Genomic DNA, 23,787 nt, shown 5'->3' with positions numbered 1-23,787 from the left:
AGTTTTGTGTTGCAGAGGTCTGACATTACTCAAATAACTCTACATCAGGAGTATTTCCAAAAACTGTAGTCTCCTTTTCAGTCACTGAGTCTCATTAATAAAAGAATTTCAAAATAGATTTGGAAGAAAGCTCAAAAGCAATTTTATTCAAGCTTGGGAGAAAAGCAATAGAATAGGTAAGCTGAAAATGTTAGCAGCTGCTAGGAGTTGAAGAGATGGAGAATCCGTCCTAGTTCTTAAGTTAGGCATGGAGGCAAGAGAAACAGAAGGCCCAGAATGCCAGGGAAGCACTGGGACCTCCATGGATGTGGCTTGGCAGTTAAGATTGCTTGCTTGCTCTAAGAGCGTGTGTGTGTGTGTGTGTACACCATGTGTATGCTACTTGGAAATCAGAAGTCATCAAATATCCAGGAATTGGAGTTACAGATGGTCTGAGTCACCACATGGGTGCTCTGTAAGAGCAGCAAGTAACTATAACCACTGAGCCACTTCTTCAGCCTCTGGTAACAAATATTTATGGTGGAGAAGCTGGGTGTGCTGGGTGTATTCTTAATCTCAGCCCTCAGGAGACAGGTGGATCTCTGAGTTCCATGGCAGCTTGGCCTATATAGCAAGAAGAGGAGGTCACTCACTGCTCTAGGCCATCATTTGCAGTGGGGGACCTTTGTGTAAACAAAGGTTTTATTCTGTGAGGGAATTATGACATTTGCACAAAGGACTTATAAAGTAGTGAGATAAAGATTAGAATTTCTTGTCTCAAACCCAAGTTTTATAGAATTTGGTAGGAAACACTTTGTCCTGAAGCGAGAGCTCATCAGCTTGGAGCACTTGCTGCTCTTCCAGATAGCCTGAGTCTGAGGCCCAGTACCCATGAGAGGTGGCTGAGATGCCTCACCTGAGCTTCAGACCTGTGTCGGCCTCCTTCAGACACACATGACACACATTCACACACAGAGGACAGAGGACACAGAGGACCTTCAGACAGACATGACACACATTCACACACAGAGGGTCTCAGACTGTCTGATGTGCTGCTTTTCTGTCAACTTCCTCTGGAAGAAACTCTGACGTTGTCAAAGATAACAGAAACAGTCAGAACATTATCCTTCTAATCAACTTTAGTTTATTTCAGATTTGTACCAAAAATACTCCAGGCACCTCTCCAGATAGGTCACTTTCAAAATAGATTCATAGACCCTTTGCCAGCACTGTCATCCCAAAAGCTGCCAGGACTCTGGAGGTCCCATGGTCCAGCCCTCACCCAGGAATACAGGGAGCTTATTATATACATGATGGGTGGTAGGAGGGCAGTACCTGGGCTGTGCTGGCTCCTTTTGTCCTTGTAGGTAGGGTGTGACATTAAAGGACAATAAATACATGTTGAATATTAGCAAAAAAGATTACAAGTCCTATGCTCTGTTGTGTGGCTCTGAAGTCCATCTACCTCCCTGGCAGCTGGAAGACAGTTCTGCTACTTCATTCTCAGCTCTTGGCCTTCTGGGCTGGGTCCACACTAAATCCTATGGCTATACTGTCTTGATTTTTCAAGAATTCACTTACGAGGAAGAAAGCAGAAACCTTAGCTGCAAGTACTCCCCCAATTTAAATTAAGGTAGATTAGAATAAATTAACTGATAGCATAAAAAGCTGAGGGATGGTGGTGTTAGCAGTCAGATCTCCAGGGGCCAGGACATCTTGCTTGGTTTCCTGAACTCCATGGGGGAGTCCCAGGGGAAAAAAGCAACTTGATTTCTTTTCCACATTTAAGTAGTAGCCCCACGTCATTGAAATGTGATTATTATCCTAAAATTACTTCCAGTTCTTCCAGGTCTTTTTGGAAAGCTGAATCCTAGGATAAAAGAAAACAAATCTAGTAAGTCTATACTAGAATGAGAATTAAGTTTTTCCCAAATCACTAGACGTTGACAAGGGACCCTTTTCTGTTTTACTGAGCTGTTAGCAGCCTTCCCCCTCACTTTCCCCGTGATGGCTTAGAGTCTATGCACTCTGTCTCCTGCCCTGGCAGAGGTGCATGTAGGAGACCACACAAAAAGGCATCTGGGAAGATGTGAGTAAAGCATCTAGTTGTAGGGTGTGAGTGTGCTAAGCTCAGAACCCACATCCAAGCCAAAGGCAGTAACAGCCACTGTGGCCAGTGCTCTTAAGGGAGATAAGGAAACAAAATCCCCTGAAGATCTCTGGCCAGCTCACTCAGCATGCACAGTGGCCAATAACAAAGGAACCGTGTCTCGAGGTGGAAGGCGAGAGCTGACCCTATGAGTCCTGGCATATGCCGTGGCCTCCCCACACAAAGTATTACCACCTAGGTTGTAAATTGATGTGATCCTAGTACTTGGGAGGCTGTGGTCAGAAGCCAGCCTAAACTACATTTTGAAACACTGTCTTTAAAAAAAAATTTTTTTACCTCATTAGTGATGTCTGGCAGCTCCTGAGCCAGCTTCATCCACTTTCTAGCTTCAGAGTTTTTTCCTAATTCTCTATAGCACTAAGAAAGAAAGAACAGTTAAAACTTAACCAAGAGATCAGAAAGACCCATGTGTATGTATGTGCCCAGCAGCTGAGGATGACGGTGCACACCTTTAATTCAGGAAAGATAAGCAGGTGGGTCTCCTGCATTCTCAGCCAGCCTGGTCTACATATCAAGACCTTGACTCCAAAGTGAAAAAGGGAAGAAGAGTGGCTCACACCTGTAACCTCAGCATTAGAAAGCAGGGGGAGAAGATCGCTGTGAGGTGACAGTTGCCTGAGCTACTGGGACTCTTGTCACTAGCACAGCACTCAGTATTAGCTCTCAAAAAAAAAAAAAAAAAAGGAATTTAGTGGCATAGATGGCAGAGCATACATAGACTTTGTAATCCCCAGTGTTAAAAGATTCCATAAACCAGGCAGTGGTGGAGCATGCCTTTAATCCCAGCACTCGGGAGGCAGACGCAGGTGGATTTCTGAGTTCGAGGCCAGCCTGGTCTACAGGGTGAGTTCCAGGACAGCCAGGACTGCACAGAGAAACCCTGTCTCGAACTCCCCCCGCCCAAAAAAAATTCCCATAAATACAAGTATTTCCTTCTATGTTAAAGATGAATTTACCTTAGAAATATATACCCGTCCAGCTTTTGAAAATCCTGGCTGTAGTTCCTCAGCCTGGAAAAAAAAAAAATCACTTTTAAAGAGGTTCATAAATTCAAGCGGAAATACATGTACTAGAAAGCTCTATATAATAATCACAAGATTGATTTATTATGTCTGGGAATTGACATCTTTATAAACTCAAAGTAATTTTGATTTTCCCTCAAAATAAGGTAAATACAGAATTGTCCCCAACTAGGAAACACATCTTCCCCATCAAGGATCCCAGGAATAAGCCACTGTAGCTTCCACCCACCCTTCCCTTCATACCTTAAGGAAACTCTGCAGAGCATCCTGCACAGTGGCACTAAGGGGGCTTTCAAACAAGGCGGTAGCCGTTTTTTTTTCCAACCAGTTCAAGTGAGAAACCTGCCATCAAAAAAATGAAGGTGTGGGGCTGGTGAGATGGCTCAGTGGGTAAGAGCACCCAACTGCTCTTCCGAAGGTCCAGAGTTCAAATCCCAGCAACCACATGGTGGCTCACAACCATCCGTAACGAGATCTGGCGCCCTCTTCTGGAGTGTCTGAAGACAGCTACAGTGTACTCACATGCATAAAATAAATAAAAATAAATCTTTAAAAAAAAAAAATGAAGGTGTGAATTATCAGGTGCTTATAATCCTAACATTCTAAATGAAGACGAAATCAGTTCCTAGGTAGAATGGGGCTATATGAAAACCCATCTCCAAGAGGCCAGTTTCAGGCTGCTGGGATTGCTCAGCAATAAGGCTGCCAACCCTAGACCTGAGCAGTACTCATAGGTGAAGGACAGAACCAACTTCCTTAGGTTGTCCTCTGACTTCCACATGCACCCATGGTATGTGTACGCCCACACATACCCAAGCACATACATACACATACAAATGTATATTGTTTCTTGGCTTGGAACATGTAGCTTTAGTAGCAGAGGGCCTAGCACATGTGACTCCTTAGATGTAGTCACCAGTACTATTACAAAGTTTGTTTGGGAAGGGTAAATACAAAATGTTCTGCATTAAAAGCAATATCTAGACGTGGTATCATTCACAGCCCTTAGGCTAAGGCAGAAAGATTATGAGTTGAGGGCGCTGGGCTACATACAACAGGGTCATCTACCAACAGCATGGGCAGTTCAGAGGAAGTAAGAGTCAGACCAGGAAGGCCTTGCTGGAGATTGGTGTGACAGGAACATCTTGGGCTCACCTGGTAGCACCACCTGCCAAGAAGAAAGTGACCCCTGGGGTCTTCTGGCTGCAGTTGAATGGCTTTGTCCACATGTTCCTGAGGAGAAAATACAAACCAACATCAAACCTAGAGTCGTTGAGAAAAGAGCAGCAAAGCCCTGAGGCTGTGGGAAGCCAGCCTAAGGGCGCAAGGAACCGGGCTGGGCAGCACAAGGGAAGAGAAGCCTGTCCTCACCTTGAAGCTAAAGCCACTCTGGATGCGTTTCGAGATGCCCTCATGCTCAGCCAGCTGACCACAGAGCACTGCATACCTAGGGGGAAGCAGCAAGCTCAGGGACAAGGACTGGACCATCAGTGCTGAGAATGTGTGCCACCCAGGGCAGTTACACCTCCGCTCTACTTAAGCACAATAAAAATGTATCTTTCATCTGTAAAGAATTCTCTCTTCTTAGACTCATTGTCTCAGTTAATACTTAGGCTTACAATTCTCCAAAGTAATTATTCTAAGTATTTTTTTTAATTGCCCTTTTTCTCCCTGCCTGGACACCATCCACCCTGAGTAAATCTCTCCTTTATATTAGAACATTTAGTCGGGTGAGAGGGCACATTTCAGTAATCACACCACTCACAAAGGCTAAGGCAGAAGGCTTGCCTCATGTATAGCAAGGACTAGACTAGCAAGAGCTACCATAGCAAAACCCGTGTGTAAAACAAAAACAGACAAGGTCTTGACCTGGATCTTTAAATGTCCCTGTTTTCATAGAGCATAGTCACAAGTATTGTTACAACTTGGAAACAGAGATTACAGCTTAGTGATCTGCCACTGTGTGAGGCTCTGAGTTAGACTTCAACACCACAATCTGAAAAGTCAGCATCAAACTACAGGAGGTCTAAGTGCGTTCTTGTTACTACCTAATGACTGCATGTGCACTAAAAGGTCTCTAGCTTAAGAAACATACAGGTAGTGTATCATTAGGAAGAATTATGTTCTCAGCATGGTCAAATGAGATGTTCAAGGATTTTTGTTAAACTTGGGAACCAATGGAGAAGGGGAAGAAAGATCTATTTTAGCCCCTACATCCTCCCTGTCAGAACAAATCAGTCTTTGTCTCATTGTGGCTGGGAAATGTAGCTCCGGGTAAAGTACTTACTTGCCTAGCAAATGTAAGATCTCTGTTTAAAGACAAGTGCCATTTGAAAAGCCAGGAGTATCCAACCTTTTTTTTAAAGATTTTTTTTTATGTTTGTCTGTGTATGGCTATGTGCATATGAGCACATGTCCACTGAAGTATCAGACTGCTTGAGTTACAGACAGTCCTGAGCCACCATGATTGGGGAGCTGGGAACTGAAGTGGAATCTTTGGGAAGAGCACTATGTGCTTCTAACCACTGAACTACATCTCTAGCAGACCCATTCCACAAGGCACAACGTGGAGGTCATGACAACTCTAGTCAGTTCTCTCCTGACACAGTGACATGTATTCTGGGGATGAACAGGGCTCCAGCAGACTTGCCCTGCAAGTGCCTTTATCTACTTGAGCATCTCACAACCCCCAAAACAAACCTTCCAGGACAACTGAATTCAGTGGTAGGATGCACTCACTGTACAAGACCCTGACTTCAGTCCCCAGCACCACACGAACATAGACACCAGAAGACCTTACTACCTGAGCTCAGCCCACAATACCCAGTCCTAGAAGCAGTTGACAATGGATGACTTCCCATGCCCAAGTTTCTTCTGCATATACTTGCTAAGAATTTTGGGGGCATGGGGTGTACTGGACACTTGTAGGGGCTCATTTCCAAACTGCTGTTCCTTAGGACTAGCTTTTCATTCTTGAGAGCCCAGGGAAAGCAATGGTACCTAGAAAGTTACCTGGCTTCTGAGCAGAACCTTTGCACGGAAAGTTTCAGCCATAGATGGGAAAACACAGCCTCTCAGCTTACATCTGAGGGTAGAGATTTGAAAAGCAGAGGACAGCGGAAGAAGAATGAACCTTTTTTAAAAACCAAGACAGATGCTGGAATCAGGGAATCTACATGAGGCCTTGGCACATGCCTGTTGGCAGAATGTGTCTCCTAGAGACAACAAAAGGACTCACTATCAGAGTCTTTTGGGTTTATTTTTGTGTGGTACTGAGTATGGAACCCAGGGCCTTATGTGTGCTAGGCAAAGATCCTACCACTGCACCATACCCTCAGGCCAATAAGCTAGTAAGTCAACTGTTCAACTTCCTAGGTATAAGCTCACATCTTTTTCTCATGCAAACCAAGCAAAGAAGCCAATGTCTGCCACCAGCCAGGGATCACAGCTGGGGAAAGAGCTTTTGCAGGACAGGAAATGCAAGTTATCCCAGCTTCCCTGAAGAGGGAGAACCAAGTCTGTAGCGAGTGACTCTTGGAACGATATTCAATCCTCTTAGCCCCAGCAGAACACAGCTCGTCTTTTCCCTGCCTTGCCCTCCCTGCACACCTCCCTGACCCCTGCCTAGGGTTCCGTGAGGCCTGCAGAAATTCAGAATAGTGCTCCCCTTCCTGGTTCCTGAAGCAATTGCCTCTGGCCAGGGTAAAGAAAGGGTTTACTCTGGCTCTCCTAAAACTTCAGGATATTATTACCACAGGTGGCATGCAGCACTCTCATCTCCTTTCTTCAGAGCAGCCTCTGCTTCTTCTTTTCCTGGAAGACAGGTAGATCCAGAGTAAATACAGGCCCCAAGCACTGCCACAAGCAACAGTCCAGGAAAAATGAATGACCACTTTGGTTGCATACAGCCTCTCTATCAGCGTGAGCCTGAACTATCTCTGTTTATTTCTGTTTTGAGGATTGGGCTCCCCCATGTAACAGACTGCCCCTGAACTTGAGATTCTGCTTCCAAGTACTGAAATTACTACATGAGCTATGCCTGGCTCCAACCCACCATCTTTTTATACCTACTTGATGTTCTTTTGAAGTCAATTTTTCATTTCAAATATGAAAAAGGAAGCAACAGAAACTGTCTCCAACAGACCTTATTCTGAAAAGACTGTAAACAGGCTTAAAGATGTTTATGTATCACTAAGATTATATATATTATTTTATTTTATTCATAGAAGTATTTGTAATTTGATAAAATTCTTTGTTTTGTTATCAAGACAGAGTTTCTCTGTGTAGCCCTGGCTGTCCTGAAACTCACTCTGTAGACCAGGCTGGCCTCGAACTCAGATCTACTTGTCTCTGCCTCCCAAGTGCAGATTAAAGGTATGTGCTACCATCACCAGGCTAATAAAATTCTTTAAGCCGGGCGTGGTGGCGCACGCCTTTAATCCCAGCACTCTGGGAGGCAGAGGCAGGCGGATTTCGGAGTTCGAGGCCAGCCTGGTCTACAAAGTGAGGTCCAGGACAGCCAGGGCTACACAGAGAAACCCAGTCTCGAAAAACCAAAAAAAAAAAAAAAAAAAAAGCACCAACTGCTCTTCCGAAGGTCCTGAGTTCAAATCCCAGCAACCACATGGTGGCCCACAACCATCCGTAATGAGATCTGACGCCCTCTTCTGGAGTCTGAAGACAGCTACAGTGAACTTAGATATGATAAATAAATCTTTAAAAAAAAAAAAAGTTTGGGGGTGGCTAGAGATGGCTCAGCGACTAAAAGTACCAGCTGCTCTTCTGGAGGCCCCAAGTTCAATTCCTAGCACCCACATAGCAGCTCACAACAGTCTCTACTCTGGTTCCAGGGCATCCATCAGCCTCACATAGACACACATGTAGGCAAAACACCAATCGGTGCACATAAAAATAAGTCAACCATTTTTTTAAAAGATTTTTACGAACCAGAGCTGACGGCTAAGTGGATGACATGCTTGCTGTGGAAGTGTGAGGACTATAGTTTGAGTCCCCAGCATCCATGTCCTAGACGGACAGAGCAGCCTGCCTGTAATACCAGCACTTGGGGGACAGAGATGGAATCCCTGGGCTATGAGTGTACCCACACTCTCATGGAGAAAGAGAAAGAAAATTGGGAAGAAACACAAATATAAACTGGATGGTAGTGGTGGCGCACTCCTTAAATCTCAGCACTCAAGAGGCAGAGGCAGGTGAACCTCTGAGTTCAAGGCCAGCCTGATCTACAGAATAAGTTCCAGGGCAGCCAAGGCTACACAGAGAAACCCTATCTTGAAAAATCAAAAAGAAAAACAAATATAATTGTATGTAAGCTGAAGAAATTAAAATTACATCCAATGGTATCAATAGTCTTGTGTTAAAAGGAAGGCTTATAGAACAATAAAGCTGATTTAGAAAACTCAAGGCAAAAACTGTTCAACTTCCATAGCATGTTTTGGAACACATCTGTATATCCTATGAAAAACAGTGTTCCATGGGAAAAGATGTCAGACCATGAGGTTATACACCTTGATGACGTCACGACTCCCAAGTGAGGGACAAGATGGCTGAGTGGTTTAAGGCACTTGCTGCCAAGGTTAACAACTTGAGTTCTATTCCCTGAAGTTGTCTTCTGATCACCACATGTACACCACAGCACACCACAGCACACATGCCCATGCCTAAAAATACATTTCCCAGGGAGCAAATGCCTGTCATCCCAGATCTAGAAGGCTAAGGCAGGAGGATCTCAAGTTCCCTGGGCTATATCATAAGACGCTGTCAAAAAGAAAAAATGTTTTATAGGAAAGTGACTACCCATGGCTTGTATATTAAAAACTCAACTCTGGATACAGTAATGTGTACCTGTAATCTGGGCATTGAGAGGTAGAGGAGAGTGGATCAGGAGTTCAAGCCCAATGTAAGACAAAAATAAGCAAAAAACTTTCAGTTATTAAAAGCTATAGAGGCATCTTATGTTGATGAGCACAGGCAGGTCTGCCAAGGCCAGGAGATAATGGTACATATGTGTCAATAAATTCATTACAGGCATTAGAAAAGTCTAAAAAAGGCGTGGGGAGGCTTGTTAATCCACCCTCTCCATAAGATCTTCATGGAAGACTGAAAGATTGGGGCTGCCTAGCTGCCTGGAACTCACAATGTACACCAAGCTGATCTTACGCTTGCATGGGCCTCCCGGTGCTGAGATCACAGCAGTGTGTTACCACATCCAGCTCAGACTTTTCATAAGAATAAAGTCCAGTGGGGAGAGGGAGAGATGGTTAGAGGAAATCCTTTGGTCAAACTTCAGCACAAATGCTGATCAGAACCATCACCTGAAATCTAAGAAGTAAGACAATCTTTAAAATCTAGGCATATTTTGCCTACAGATATGTCTGTGCACCACATGTGTGTCATGCCCACAAAGGCCAGAAGAGGGCATCTGATCCCCTACAATGGGAGTTACAATCATTGAGCCACCATGTGAGTGCTGGAAACTGATCCCAGGTCACTGGAAGAGCAGCCAGTAGTCTTAACTGCTGAGTCATATCTTCAACACCCACAAACTTTTCCCTGAGTGTAGTGCTACAGCCCTAGGGGATAAGGGCAGAGGTACGGGATTGCTGATAAAGTTGGAGGCCAGCCCAGTCTGTGTAGCCAGTTCCAGGAATTTTAAGGCAGTGTCTCATATAGTTCAGACTGGCCTCAAATTCATGATCCTCCTTCTAGCTGAAAGCAAAAACTTTTGAAGAGAAAAACTAAGTAATAACTGAACCTGAAACTCACAGTGTAACTTAGGCTGCCTCCCACTCACAGACAGTCTCCTGCCTCAACCCCCAAGAATTAGGGTTATGGTGTGAGCTGCCACACCCAAGTCACCCTTTTTTTTTTTTTTTTTAGTTCTAGATTCTCTTACTTCATGACTGACAAGGCCAAGTCCTAAGACTGGCACAGTTCAATTGAATTCTAGCTTCCAAAACAGAGACTTAGGAAACAGACTTACTAAATGGATCCTGGAGGCTTACAGAAGCCAGCAATAATCTTCCAAACTGCTTCTCTAAATGGCTGCATAAACACTACACTCAGTCTCAGAATCTCTGCCTTGCTGACTCAAGATTCCTAAGGAGCAGGCGAACCTTTCCTTTGGTTAAGATATGGCGCCCTTTCTTTGTGGTTGGGAAGACAAAGCAAAGACTAGCGTGGCCACGGTATGGATATTAAACAGGACAAGCACTGTGCTACTCACTATCAAGAGCAGAAAAGCAGACCTGCTATCTCGGGGAAAGCACAGGGCCTTGGGAGGCAGTTTGTCCCTGCTGAGGAACTATACTATTCCTGTCCTGACAGATCTTGTGGTTCCCCTGGGCCTTGGGCAAATGGGCCAGCTGTATCTGCAACCAGCTGGTTACACTCCCATCGGGTCCCTGTCAGCACTTACCATTTAGGGCATATGACTTCTTCTCGCTCTCCTCCTCAGTAAGCTCAGACATGTCACTGTAGGCCCGGGCCAGGCGCCACAGAAAGTCTTGTCGGCTTCCATACTATAGACCAAACAGGAATGAGTCTCCTCAGCCATGAAGAATGGGGGCCCCGGTCTTCCCCCCATGCTGTAGGTTTGTTTCCAAGACAGTGGTATAATCACTGACATCAGGCAGTTAACTGAAGATATTATCTCTAATTGATAACTTACACAATCATGGGGTAAGAACGTATTGGTCTCCTAATAATGCCAGGAGGAAAGATCAACTCCAAGAAGATATGAGACACAGCAAAAGAAGTTTAGGCTGACATGAAATGTTTAATACAAAGGGGAATTCTGCTAGGCACGGTGGCACGCACCTTTAATCCCATCACTCAAGAGGCAGAGGAAGGTGGATCTGTAGTTTGAAGCCATCCAGGTCTACTTAGTTAAACCTGCCTCGAGGGGCGGGGTGGTATCTAATTTAGGGGGAATTTACATAATAAATTTGGCTCGTGAGCCTGAGGGAATTGTTGAATGACCTACACAGTGTCACTTATAATAGAAATTTCAAGTAGGGCATGCAGATTCAACTCTCTCAAGGAAAACTGAAAGAACAGGGTGTGGTGGAGTTGGGGGAGGCACAAGTATTCTAGTCCTTTGCACTTTCCCCCCCACCCACACGCACACCCCTCCACACGCACACCCCTCCACCCCGGTAGCAAGGCAGGGCTCCCTGGAATTGTACATGAGGCAGAAAACCAAGTGAGAAGCTACGATAAGCAGTACAGTAGCTTCAGGACCTCTCTGGGAAAGGATAAGCAACCTAGCCATACGTGTAGAAGCAGCCCTCCCACCCCTATCACCTTTCCCTTGTTGCTTTGTTGGGTTGGAAACCCCGTGGGTGTTTTCATTCCCCGGGAGTGTCAGATTCGGGAGAGGAGGCAGTCTCACCGCCAGCTTATTGTTGAGCAGCAGCTGGAAGCCTTCCCGCTTGTCCTGCTCGCTGCCCTGGTGCAGCTCATCAGCCTGCAGCAGGACCGGCTGCACATCCTCTCGGCCTGAGGAGTCATCCTCCTCCAAGGCGGCCGCCGCTGGACTGGACGCCGCCTCCACATCCAGGTCCAGAGAGTCCTTCCTCCCCATCCTCACGGTTTCGCAGCTCACTTCGTCCTCAGCATCTCCACTCTCCTTGTCGGAGTCCCGCTCATAGTCAGACTCCGCGTTGGCTGTTGTATAACTGGCAGAGAATTAAGGGACAGGGTTAAAGAAGGATTACTTAGCTCAAAACTAGGGTTTGTTCTCCAGCCACAGGAGGAGGACTATTCAGCACTGTCCACTGAGCCAGATCATTTCTTATATAAGGGCAGAAACTAGTCTTCAAGAGAAAACTTGGACTATAAGCTAGGGAAATGATCGGAGAAGAAGTTTACAGGCAGCTAGGTGCTGTGTGCTGGTCAGGGTCAAGTATAAAATCCCTGTTTAGCTACTACTCCAACTGCAGAAAACTAGGGAAGAAACTGTTTTAGAGCCAGGGGTTTGGTAGTCGTCATCTCAGTCACACACATCTGCCAGGAGCTGCCTGCGTGGGTGCAGCCTCTGAGGCGTGAGCCGCACCCACGCATTTCTCCAGTTTCTTTCTCAGATGTGTACCTGCGGCCAAGTTTACAATCAAACCTCAATGGCAGTAGAGGGAGCCTGGGGAACATGAAGTGGGTGCAAACACCCCTCTAGAATATCGTCTCCATGGCTGCTAAAGGCAAGGTGGTTTCTAGGAGCCAACACCGTGGAGGAAGCTAAGTGTCTTAGTTCTCTGTTCACCAGCAGCTAACCAACTACTAGTTAAATCATACAAGAAATGGGCCTGGGACAACAGAGGATCTCCAGGGGCCAGAAACAGATACCGGAGAACCCTCCAGAAGCACAAGAAAGATTTTACAGTTCATTTGGGAGCCAACCTTCTCCCCTGGAGTGAAGCATAAAGGCAGGTCCCCTGTGGCCAACAGAAATCAACCAAAGAGTCTCTGCCCACATGAGACAGCCTAACATCTGTCCGAATGCTGTAGGCAAAGCACTGTTATCCAGAGAGCCTCTCAGGGAGGCTCCCGAGGGCACCAGAGAGTAGATATTATTGGAGCCCCAGTCTAAGCATGTGGCTACTACTGTTTAGAGCAGCTTCTTTCTATCTGAAAAGCATCCAAAGCATCAATTACAAGAACCTGCAGGAGCCAGGCAGTGGTGGCTCATGCCTTTGATCCCAGTTCAAGGACAGCCTAGTCTACAGATCCGAGTTGCAGGACAGTCAGAGCTACACAGATAAACCCTGTCCTGAAAACACACACACACACACACACACACACATGCATGATATTTAAAGATCATCCTAGTGTCTTTCCTCCTTGGAGTTTGCAGTAAGAACTTGGAGATTAAAAGACCTAGGGAAAGTACCAGACTTCATAACCAATCTGAGTCCTGAGGAATGAGGGCAATGATGCCTGTGCCTGCTGCTGACTGACTGCTTTCTGTACTCTTAAAGCTCATTAGAGAGCTGAGCCTGGGACAGAGTCAGGAGCAAGCCTAGGTCCTAAGCCTAAATCTGAGTCCTGAGGAATGAGGGCAAGCTAGAGAAACTCCAGCTGAGCTCAGACAATAACCTGCCCAAGTGAGAAAACCAAGCCATGGTCTCCACCCTGCCTAGCCAGGGCCAAAGTAAAGTAGGTAAGTAATGCAACTGTGTGGAGAGCTTGTTTTTCTTTGCTACAAGAGGAGAGCTAGGCTGAGGGAGTTCAGATAGGAGATTGTGCCTCCAACACTCCCAGGATGCACTGCTCTGGCTCTGTTGCCTTTTCCCTGAGGCTCAAAGGCCAGAACTCTGAAAAGCCAAGCAGCTAAAGAGGTGAGAAGGGACCTCGCCACCACCTGGGTGAGAGCTAACAGAGCCCCATGGAGCAAGAAAGCTAACAGGGAGAGTTTTGCACCTCAGCCCCACCTATCACACCAAGCTTAAGCCCCACCTCATGGCTACAATCATGGCTTTTAAGGGCCTAAAAAGAGATCTGCTATGTGCCAGGGTTATTCATACTATTTACAACATTCCCATACCTTCTACCTCCAACCTTTGTGGAAATCTACCAGACAGGATTTCACTGGTTGCCATGCCCCAAGGCTTTTGAGATAAGCATGCAAGAGAAACAGTTCCCACAGAGAGCTGATAAATTAAAGACTTAGTTTCCCAAATGCCTGTGCCTGCTGCTGACTGACTGCTTTCTGTACTCTTAAAGCTCATTAGAGAGCTGAGCCTGGGACAGAGTCAGGAGCAAGCCTAGGTCCTAAGCCTGTGACTCTCAGCAGTAGAGATAAGCCACGTTAAGACCTGAAGGAAAGAAGACAAGAGGCCAAGGAGTAAAGATGAGAACTTGGCTGGGATTCAAAGGCGTGTCGGGTTCTTCAGGAGAAATATCAAGCCACGTTTGGTGCGATGCCCGGGGACTAAGTTCACACGCCTGCACAGTGACTCTGCTTTCGCCACTGACAGTCAGCATCTGGAAGGACAAATTTGTTACTGGAAGAAAGACAGAATCCAGGGTAAGAGACAGTTTGGCAAGAAAAGGCACATGGAACTAAGCATGGCAACCCGAGGTTGAGCTCAGGACCCACGTGACGAAAGGAGAGAATCCACTCTCAGTTTTCCTCCGTCCTCTGCTGCACAACTGTGGCACATACTTGTGAATGCACACAAAAAAGAAATTAAATCAGTGTAAAAAGATTTATAAATAAAAATAAACATTAAAAAGAGACTGTAGCTGGTGGTGATGGTGGTGGCATATCCTTTAATCCCTGTGCTTGGGAGGCAGAGGCAGGCAGATCCCTGAGTTTGAGGACAGCCAGGACTACACAAAAGAAACCAGTCTCGGAAAAGAAAAACAGAAATTTTAACTCTCCATAGACTAGCCTACCAAATCATCCCTCAAAGAAATTCCTACCTCCCTAAGGTACACATGCTTAAAGCCACTTCAGAGCGTGTGACCTCCTTTCAGAATTTCCCTTTGACCTATATGGCATGTACCATATAGGTTGTAAAGACCTATATTTATACGCATGTACTGTATAGACAAAAACTTACTCACTATGGCCACTGCCCCCGAGAGAAGCCAGCTAAGCTGCAGTTTGTACCACCAGCAGCTTTCCTATGCCACAGGATCAGTCATGGGGCTGAGCCCAGTGCAGTGTAGCTAAGAAAGCCATCCACCCCTCTGTTGCCCTACCTGCTCCTTGTGGCCAGGATGCTCCAGGGAACACTGCATGCAGTAAGGCACCTACTCTGACCCACTGACTCCAGGAGACTAATTTGTTTAGGTCACTTCTTGAGACACAGGGTCTTACTAAGTATTCTACACTAACCGCAAACTTGTAATTCTAGGCTGGCGTTGAACTTCCGATCCTCCTGCCTCAGATTCCTGAATGCTGAATTACCAGCATGTACAGCCACTCTTGGCTGGCCCTACAAATCTGTATCATTTCTTTAAATATCAATTAAGAGGACTGTTGGCGGTAGTCTTGTTACTGTCCAGTCTCTCTTCTGTATTAAGCTTTTCTTAAAACAAAAAATAGGCCGGGCGTGGTGGCGCACGCCTTTAATCCCAGCACTCGGGAGGCAGAGGCAGGCGGATGTCTGAGTTCGAGGCCAGCCTGGTCTACAAAGTGAGTTCCAGGACAGCCAGGGCTATACAGAGAAACCCTGTCTCGAAAAACCAAAAAAAAAAAAAAAAAAAAAAATAGTAAAAGCAAACAAGTGATCATGAACGGTATGAGGTTTACGTTTTGAGCTTGAGAACAGCTCTCCTCCTGCTTTTTGTTTTTTTTTTTAAGATTTATTTTTATTATTATACATAAGTACACTGTAGCTGTCTTCAGACACACCAGAAGAGGGCATCAGATCTCATTATGGGTAGTTGTGAGCCACCATGTGGTTGCTGGGATTTGAACTCAGGACTTTTCTAAGAGCAGTCAGTGCTCTTAACCTATGAGCCATCTCGCCAGCCCTCTCCTTCTGTTCTTCCCTCTTAAAAAGGTCAACCAGAGGCTGGAGAGATGGTTAAGAAAACTTGTTGCCCTTACAGAAAAACTAGGTTTGGTTCCCAGCACCCACAAGATGTCTCATAACTATCCATTAGCTCCAATTCCAGGAGATCTGATGCCCTCTTACCTCTGCAGGCACCAGGCACACAAACAGTGTACATAAACACATGCAAAGAAAACATTCATACACATAAAATAAATCTTTGGAGAGATGGCTCAGCAGTTAAAAATTCTTTTTTTTTGTTTGTTTGGTTTTGGGTTTGGTTTGTTTGTTTGTTTTTGTTTTGTTTTGTTTTGTTTTGTTTTGTTTTGTTTTGAGACAGGGTTTCTCTGTGTAGCTTGTAGACCAGGCTGGCCTCGAACTCAGCAATCTGCCTGCCTCTGCCTCCCAAGTGCTGGGATTAAAGGCGTGCACCACCATCGCCTGGCTCAGTTAAAAATTCTTAACTGTACTTGCAGAAGATCTTGGTTCAGTTCCCACATGGCACTCACATAGCAGCTCACAACTCCTGAAGTCCAGTTCTAAGGGATTCAGTGCCTTCCTTCTAATCTGCACCGGCTCCTATATGTGGTGCATTGAAATTTACACAGCCACAAACAAATACCCATAAATACCAATCCTTCAAAAAATGTTCAGTGGGGCTGAAGGACGGTTCAACTAGTAAGAGTGCTTGCTGCCCAATCATGAAGACCTCAGTTCAAATCCCCAGAAGCCAGATGACTTGAGTACCTGTAACCCATGCTACAGGAGGCAAAGACAGGAAGCTCACCGGGACTTGTCAGCCACCAGCCTAGCCAGTAGAGCTGTCTGGAGGGAATAAAGCAAAGGGTGATATAACAGAACGCCCTTAGTCCTCCTCTAACCCCCAGATACACACGCACATAGATCATACACATGGGAAATAACTCCACCGTCAGTCTCTCAGTCTCCATCCAAGTGACTGAGTTCCTCAGGCTTCACAAGCATGACCTTAGTCCCAGTGTGACTGAGTTCCTCAGGCTTCACAAGCAGGACCTTAGTCCCAGCACTATCAGTCTTTCTTTGCATCCCAAATGTGTCATTTTTGTCCCCTCCTCTAACATGGGTTAAGGAAGCTGCTGGCAGAGCACTGTTAGGTAAACTGACAGTTCTATCTCAGCACTCAGGAGGAAGACACAGGAGCAGCTCTGTGAGTTCGAGGCCAGCCTGCTCTATAGAGTGAGTTCCAGGACAGCTAGGACCACATAATAAGACCCTGTCTGGAAAAACAAAAAACAAAAAACAAATCTAGTTCTACTATCCATCAAATACACAACTAGAACTCAGACATCCAGACAATAGTAATTTGTCTGGAGGTCTACAGCCAGATTCTGCTGGTTTGGGCTGGGGTACTCATTAACAGCCTGGGCATAGCATATGTGAAGCCCTGAGTTCAATCCTTGGCACCAACAAATAAATACTTCACTTATTTCAAGAGACACCTAAACAGAAATCAAATCTGCCAGTAAGCCAAGCAGTGCTGGCATACATCGTGACTCGGGAGGCAGAGACAGGTGGATCTCAGAGGCCATCCTGGTGTACAGTCTGAGTTCCAGAATAGCCAGGGCTACATAGAGAAACCCTATCTCAGGGGAAAAAAAAATGTTTTCCATTAAAGACCAATGGCAGGGACATGAAAAGGGACAGTAAACGTATTCTTAATTTTTGTAGGAAAGCCAAATGAAGGGCTGGGGATGGAACCCCATGGCAGAGCACTTGCTTAGCATATGGGAGGTTCTGGGGTTGATCCCCAACATGAAGAGAAAAACAGGAAGAAGCAGGAGAAAACAACAGCCCCCTAAACACAGCCAAATGACTACTGCACTCAGGCCTTTCGCGGGCAGGGAGCTTGGGCATCCGGGTCACATATGTGCCTATGGAAGTCCTGTGTGCCCTGAAGACCATGCCACTCCTCAGATCACAGATAAGCCAGCTTGTTAGGACAGAGGAGATTTACAGAAGCCGGGCTAAGTCTGAGCCTGGACGTTGTATAACACTGCTCTGAGTGCCAAGGCTCAAGCTCTCCATCTGAGAAACAGAAGAGCAGAACCTGGGCCACAGGATTACCATGAGGATGAAGTAAGAAAATACCACTAAGGCGCTTAACACACTATCTGAGGAAGCAAAAAAATAAACGGTAGCTAGTGTTACAAGTGTTCAAGAGTGTAACTGGTAGCTGCCATAGGCACGCTCTGGTTAACTCAGCCACTTGGACCCAACACCTCCACTACTCTCTCACGTGTCTATTCCCTAAGGAGAAACAAAGGTCAGCAGAGGTCACCCAGTGGACCTGCTGGATGACTGGCACCAGCACCACATACATAGCTGCTGCCACCAGTGACATCAGACTGTCCTTGAGACCAGAGTTTCAGAATGGTGCTGTGGTTTAAAAGTAAAAAGCCCTGACCAAACTTAGAAGAGCCTGTCCTGCTTGCTGCTGTCCTACTTCACAGGAAATCCTCTTATCAGATCTGCTGAGCACTTGAGAGTCACCTCCCCGGCATCCAGAAGCCAGAGCGAGCGGGTCACACACCACAGGAGGAGAGCGGTGCCTGGGGAAAGGGAGCCCAGGACAGGCTCCCAGATCGGTGCACCCTGCAGGGAGCACAGGGCAGGCCTCCAGGTCAGGCGCACCCTGCTCAGCCACCAAGGAAGGAAGTGGAGCTCTAAGACAACGCTTGTTATGACACAGAAAAATGCCCTTAAAAATGGCGTGAAAGGCTGGAGAGATGGCTCAGCGGTTAAGAGCACTAGCTGCTCTTCCAGAGATCCTGAGTTCAATTCCCAGCAACCACATGGTGGCTCACAACCATCTGTAATGAGATCTGATGCCCTCTCCTGGTGTGTCTGAAGACAGCTACAGTGTACTCATATAAATATAATAAATAAATCTTTTTTAAAAATGGTGTGAAAAGAAGAGCCCCTAGGCTGAGGCAATGGCTGAGCGTGGGAGAGCACGTGCTGCTCTTGCAGAGGACCCAAGCTCAGTCCCCAGAACACACATGGATGTTTACAACAATCTGTAACTATGGTTCTCAGGGATCTGGTGCCCTCTTCTGGGCTCTGCAGGCATCAGGCACACAAGTAGTGCACTTAAATACACACAGGCAAAATATACACATAAAATAAAATGTGTTTTTAAAACAATGTTTAAAAAGTCACCTCATAAACCTAAGAGATGCACACAAACCCACCACTAACATCCCCATGTTACATTGGATGACACACACCAAGAAGCGCTTTCTGGGGGCTGGTGAGATGGCTCAGTGGGTAAGAGCACCCGACTGCTCTTCCAAAGGTCCAGAGATCAAATCCCAGCAACCACATGGTGGCTCACAACCATCCGTAACGAGATCTGACTCCCTCTTCTGGTGTGTCTGAAGACAGCTACAGTGTACTTACATATAATCAATAAATAAATCTTTAAAAAAAAAAAAAAAAAAAAAAAAAAAAAGAAGCGCTTTCTGCTCAGTCATACCCCAACTTTTTTTTTTTTTTTTTTTTAAGATTTATTTATTTTTATTATATATAAGTACACTGTAGCTGTCTTTAGACACTCCAGAAGAGAGAGTCAGATCTCATTACGGGTGGTTGTGAGCCACCATGTGGTTGCTGGGATTTGAACTTCGGACCTTCGGAAAAGCAGTCAGTCGGGTGCTCTTACCCACTGAGCCATCTCACCAGCCCCCCAACTTTTTTTTTTATTACATATTTTCCTCATTTACATTTCCAATGCTATCCTAAAAGTCCCCTATACCCTCCTCCCCCCTACTCCCCTACCCACCCATTCCCACTTTTTGGCCCTGGCGTTCCCCTGTACTGGGGCATATAAAGTTTGCGTGTCCAATGGGCCTCTCTTTCCAGTGATGGCCGACTAGGCCATCTTTTGATACATATGCAGCTAGAGTCATACCCTAACTTTTCAAAAACAATTTACGGCACCTTGCTTTGGATGTTGATAAACAGTGTTTTGACAAGTCCAGTGTCGCTGGACGCACACTTCCTCCATGCGAGACAACTCACCCCCCCTCGCTCTCGGCGTCTGTGAGTGCGGCCCCCGAGGAGGCGGTGAAGTAGACAGAGCTGGAGCCCGTGGAGTCACTCCTCTCTCTGGCAAAGGGGAGCCTGCGCCGCCGGGCCACTCTCTGGTTCTCTTCTATTTGAGAGCTGGAAAACAGGCACCACCCCAGCGTGCACATTAGGACTCACACAGCCTGTCTCCTCCTCCCTCATTAAAGCATCAAGAAAGGAGAAGGTTCTGAGTCTTTGCTCTCAGGAGAGTAAGGGCAGCGCCTCAGGCTACCTCCTGGCCGACTAAACTGGGAAGAAGAGAGGTTGGGCTGCTTCAATAGGCCAAAGGGCACAGCAGGAGCAACAGGATCAGGGAAAGGAAGGAACCAGACGCACAGCCTCCTCCACCCTGGGTCAGCAGCTATAGGATGGGCTTGTTTAGAACCACAAAGAGCAGAGCAGAACACATCCTAGCTGAAAAGCCATAGGAGCCAGGAAAAGTCAAGCAAGAGACCCAGCCACTCACCGGACCTCCCCGACAATCTCCCCAGCCAGTCCTTGCAGGCTTCTCTGAAGCTCCTCCACTTCGCGCCGCAGCGCCATAAGACTGGTCAGCACAAAGTCCAGGCGGTCCAGCACCTTCTCCTGCCCTTCCTGTGGGAGGCTGGGCAGCATGGCAGCATCTCCAGCTTCACCTGGGATAGCCCGCAACTGTGTCACTGAAGCAAGGCGAACAGAGATACCCATGAGATATAGTGAGGGAAAGAAACAAAACCATTCAAATCTAGACTTCTAGAGCACTTGCTTCTGTTGTTCTGTTTGTTTGTTTGTTTGTTTGTTTGTTTGCTTTTATGTACATTGGTGTTTTGCTCACATGGGTGAGGGAGTTGGATCCCCTGGTTACAGACAGTTGTGAGCTGCCATGTGGGGGCTGGGAATTGGACCCAGGTCCTCTGAAAGAGCATTTAGTGCCCCTAACCACTGAGCCATCTGTCCAGCTCTCTTGTTTTTTTGTTGTTGTTGGGTTTTGTTTTTGTTTTTTGAGACAGGGTCTATGTAACTCCAGCCGTCTGGGAACTATGTAGGGTTTAAAGGCATGAGACATGAGCTGGGCCATTTGCTTCTCCTGGAGTTCAACTCACAGAAGAGAATTTGAGCCTCTGGGAGCATACATTTCACAGCTAAGTAGTAGACAAGTCACTATTCAGAAAAAAGAAAGCAAACATAAAAATCTGGACCAACAAGATGGCTCAGTGGGTAAAAGTACTCGCTCGCTGCTGAGGCTAACAGCCTAAGTTCAAAACCCAAACCAACATGGTGGAGGGGGAGAATCAGCTCCTGCACACAGAAGTGCTGTGGCATGTTTATATACTGGTGTGTCTACACGTGTACACACATACACACAAGGAGAGACACACACAACCTCTAAGGTCACAGTCTCTAAAGAAACACTATCTACTTGAAGAACCTTTAGAACACAGCAGGTAGTGTAAAATGCCTGCAAAGGTGTGGTACTTACAAGGCAGGGCAGCCGCTCTGCTAGAGTCAAAGAAAACCTTTGGCCAGGAGTGATAGCCTCAGAGGTGGAGGCAGGAGGGTCAGGAGTTCAAGAATAGCTTCAGCTAGACAGTGTTCGAGGCTAATCTAAGCTATATGACCTAAGCCCTGTCTCAAAAATACAAAAAGGAAAAATAAAGTCTCTGGCCTTATAGTGCTAAATACCAGGTAGTCAACACCAACTACCAGTAAAACTGGGTTTGTTCAAATCCTGATCTCTGAGTGAATAGTAACTGCCTTTCTTGAGGCCATAATTAATCTCATCAGAGCAAAGCAAAAAGAAAATGAACAGTCACCAAGAAAAGGTCCATGGAAAAAACTGGCCAAGCTCCGTAAGAAAATAGTTACCAAGCTGCATCCTCTCATCCTGAACTGAGCGTGAATGAATTAGGAACTTGGTAGACATTTAAAGCAACTGAACTGGAATATACAATATGGAAGAACTCAAGAAGGCAGGCCCCACAGAGCAGACATGCATGCATCCCTTGTTAGAGGAAATCTAGGCCAGCAGTGCCAGGGTACACCAAGGAAGATAACTAGAATGCGTAGGCTTTCTCCCATTCTCAGGGGAGGCCAGACCACTGCTAAAACATTACAAATGAGCAAAGTACAAATGAGGAGAGAAAGCCAGGTCACTGGCCCTGCCACGTTACCACTAAGTTATCAGACGCTGACAGCTGCAACCTAGGGTGATAAGTGCACAGACATTCTTGCAGAACTCACATTCCCAGTTAGCACTGAATCAAAAGATATATGAGTGCAGTGGTCACAGAAAGCATTTCCAATCAGCACAGAACGAGGGGCTACAGGAGCTTCTGTCACCCAAATAAGGGGAGCGATTCAAAGCCCCAGCTGCTTTGCTTAAATGACTTAACCTGAAGACTTTTTACAAAACGAAATCCATTTCATCTGTCACTGCTGGCTTTCAACCATTTGGCTTGAGTTGCATGAGTGTGCTCTCTGCCTATGCTGTGGAAAGTCCACTGGACCAGACGACTGGGTCCAGCTTTACCTCTTACTCTGTAACAACCTCGAGTAAGTTACACAATCCCTGTGAATCTTTCTTCATAAAAGGGATTTTTCAAACTTGGATTACTCTCCAAACACGATTTCATATCTGGATACATATATTCACGCCACCAGAACTTTTAATTCCAATGAGATTATTTCTTTTTCCTTCTTTCAGACTCTTCCTCTGTCGAACACACCCCTCACCCAGCACTTCTCAAATGCCCTCCGTACACATTCATGGGTGCGACCAGAACTAAAAGTGAAAGCTACAGTCTTCTTGCACCAAGCTTTCCTGGAATCGGAGGAAAGGGCACAGCTTTCCTTTTTGATGAGTTTTCCTAAAACTGTGAAACTCAGCCTTTCCGCTGCCCCGCCAACCTGCTCTGCGAAAGACAGCCCGAGCCCCAGTGCCATCAGTAAGTAATGACCTGTGCTCTTACCCTGGCGTCCACGCTCTGAAGCCTGAGCATAGTCCAGGGAGTTGGGCAGACTGTGACTCCGGCCATGGCGCTGGGTCCGTTTCCATCGCTGGCTGTAGAGGACGCACAGGAATCCAAGGCCGGCGGCAGTACCAAGTAACAGTCCCAACCCGGCGCGGGAGCCGCCCAGGGCCCCCAGTCTAGACATAGTGTACCTGCAGCCCGCGTGAGAGACAGGAGCGAACCGAGAGAGAGTCATGAGGCCGGCCCTCCACCCCCGAGGCAGAACCCGTTAGCCATGGCCTCACCCAGGTCCAGCCGGCGAGTGCCGCAACCCCCGGCGCAGACGGACGCCCTGCCAAGGGGCAGCAGCGCCGGTCCAACGCGCCCCTGCCCAGTGCAGTCCGGCTTTCGCACCCCTGGCCTCCCAGCACCCTGTACGCGGCAACTTCGCAGCCGGCTGCACACTCTCGGCCTTCCGGCGCCCCCCGAAGCCACGCCAGGCCCGCAGGAGACCAACTCAGACCCTTACCCAGTCACCAGCCACCATGGCAGCAGCAGGTACCGCGGGTTTCACTGTCAATGATTTTGACGTCCTTAATCCGCGCCACCTGCTCCGCGCACGGTGAGACGCGCGTGGAGATGACGCACGAGGCTCTGCCTCCCACCCGGGTTCTGTGGGCGGGGCTACATCGGCGGATGGACGCTGGGCGGGTACCGGGGCTGGCGAAGGTGGGTTGGGCTGTCTAGTGTCCGAGCCTCTGGGTGGACTTTACCCGGTGCTGCGCCCAGAATGTGCTCCGCAAATCTCACGCTGCCTATACCTGGACGATGCCACCACCACCACCACCTCTTCTTAACACTGACTTTATTTCCAGCTGAGTCGTTTACTGATTTTTCCAGTCAAACCCCAAACAACAGCGCCACTGCTAGATGAAATTGGAGTAAGTTGTTGGTTATCGATAAGATGTCCCTACATCGCTGGGACTCCTACAAGCTTTCAAAAATCCGCTTCAAGCCAGGGCCGCTGGACTAGGAGGATCATTGCGAGTTCGAATCTAACC

The 23,787-nt window shown here is 46.9% G+C and overlaps 1 protein-coding gene across 1 annotated transcript; it reads right to left on the bottom strand.

Annotated features, from left to right (window-relative positions):
- Positions 1–1,100: 1,100 nt before the first annotated feature.
- Positions 1,101–23,404, bottom strand: Rmdn3 (regulator of microtubule dynamics 3). The gene is made up of 13 exons (XM_021185485.3): positions 23,256–23,404; positions 22,745–22,938; positions 20,263–20,455; positions 19,749–19,892; positions 11,582–11,867; positions 10,607–10,709; positions 6,924–6,984; positions 4,543–4,618; positions 4,327–4,404; positions 3,415–3,513; positions 3,106–3,159; positions 2,426–2,506; positions 1,101–1,849 (listed from the first exon to the last, which is right to left on the bottom strand). Exons 2-13 carry the CDS (start codon positions 22,929–22,931, stop codon positions 1,799–1,801), a joined length of 1,413 nt encoding a protein of 470 aa, XP_021041144.1. The 5' UTR covers positions 22,932–22,938; positions 23,256–23,404; the 3' UTR covers positions 1,101–1,798.
- Between the last annotated feature and the right edge of the window lie 383 nt (positions 23,405–23,787).

Source organism: Mus caroli, unplaced genomic scaffold, assembly GCF_978045245.1.
Source record: "Mus caroli unplaced genomic scaffold, Mus_caroli_1 scaffold_2, whole genome shotgun sequence".
NCBI classification, from domain to species: Eukaryota; Metazoa; Chordata; class Mammalia; order Rodentia; family Muridae; genus Mus; species Mus caroli.
This window is presented reverse-complemented; position numbering and strand designations above follow the sequence as displayed.

Excerpts from the sequence above, each read along its gene's own strand:
- Rmdn3 (XM_021185485.3), bottom strand. The coding sequence starts at position 22,931 with ATGTCTAGACTGGGGGCCCTGGGCGGCTCCCGCGCCGGGTTGGGACTG. Across the intron at positions 20,456-22,744 it reads TTCAGAGCGTGGACGCCAGG|TGACACAGTTGCGGGCTATC; the intron begins GTAAGAGCACAG and ends GCCTTGCTTCAG. Across the intron at positions 2,507-3,105 it reads GACGGGTATATATTTCTAAG|TGCTATAGAGAATTAGGAAA; the intron begins GTAAATTCATCT and ends TTTCTTTCTTAG.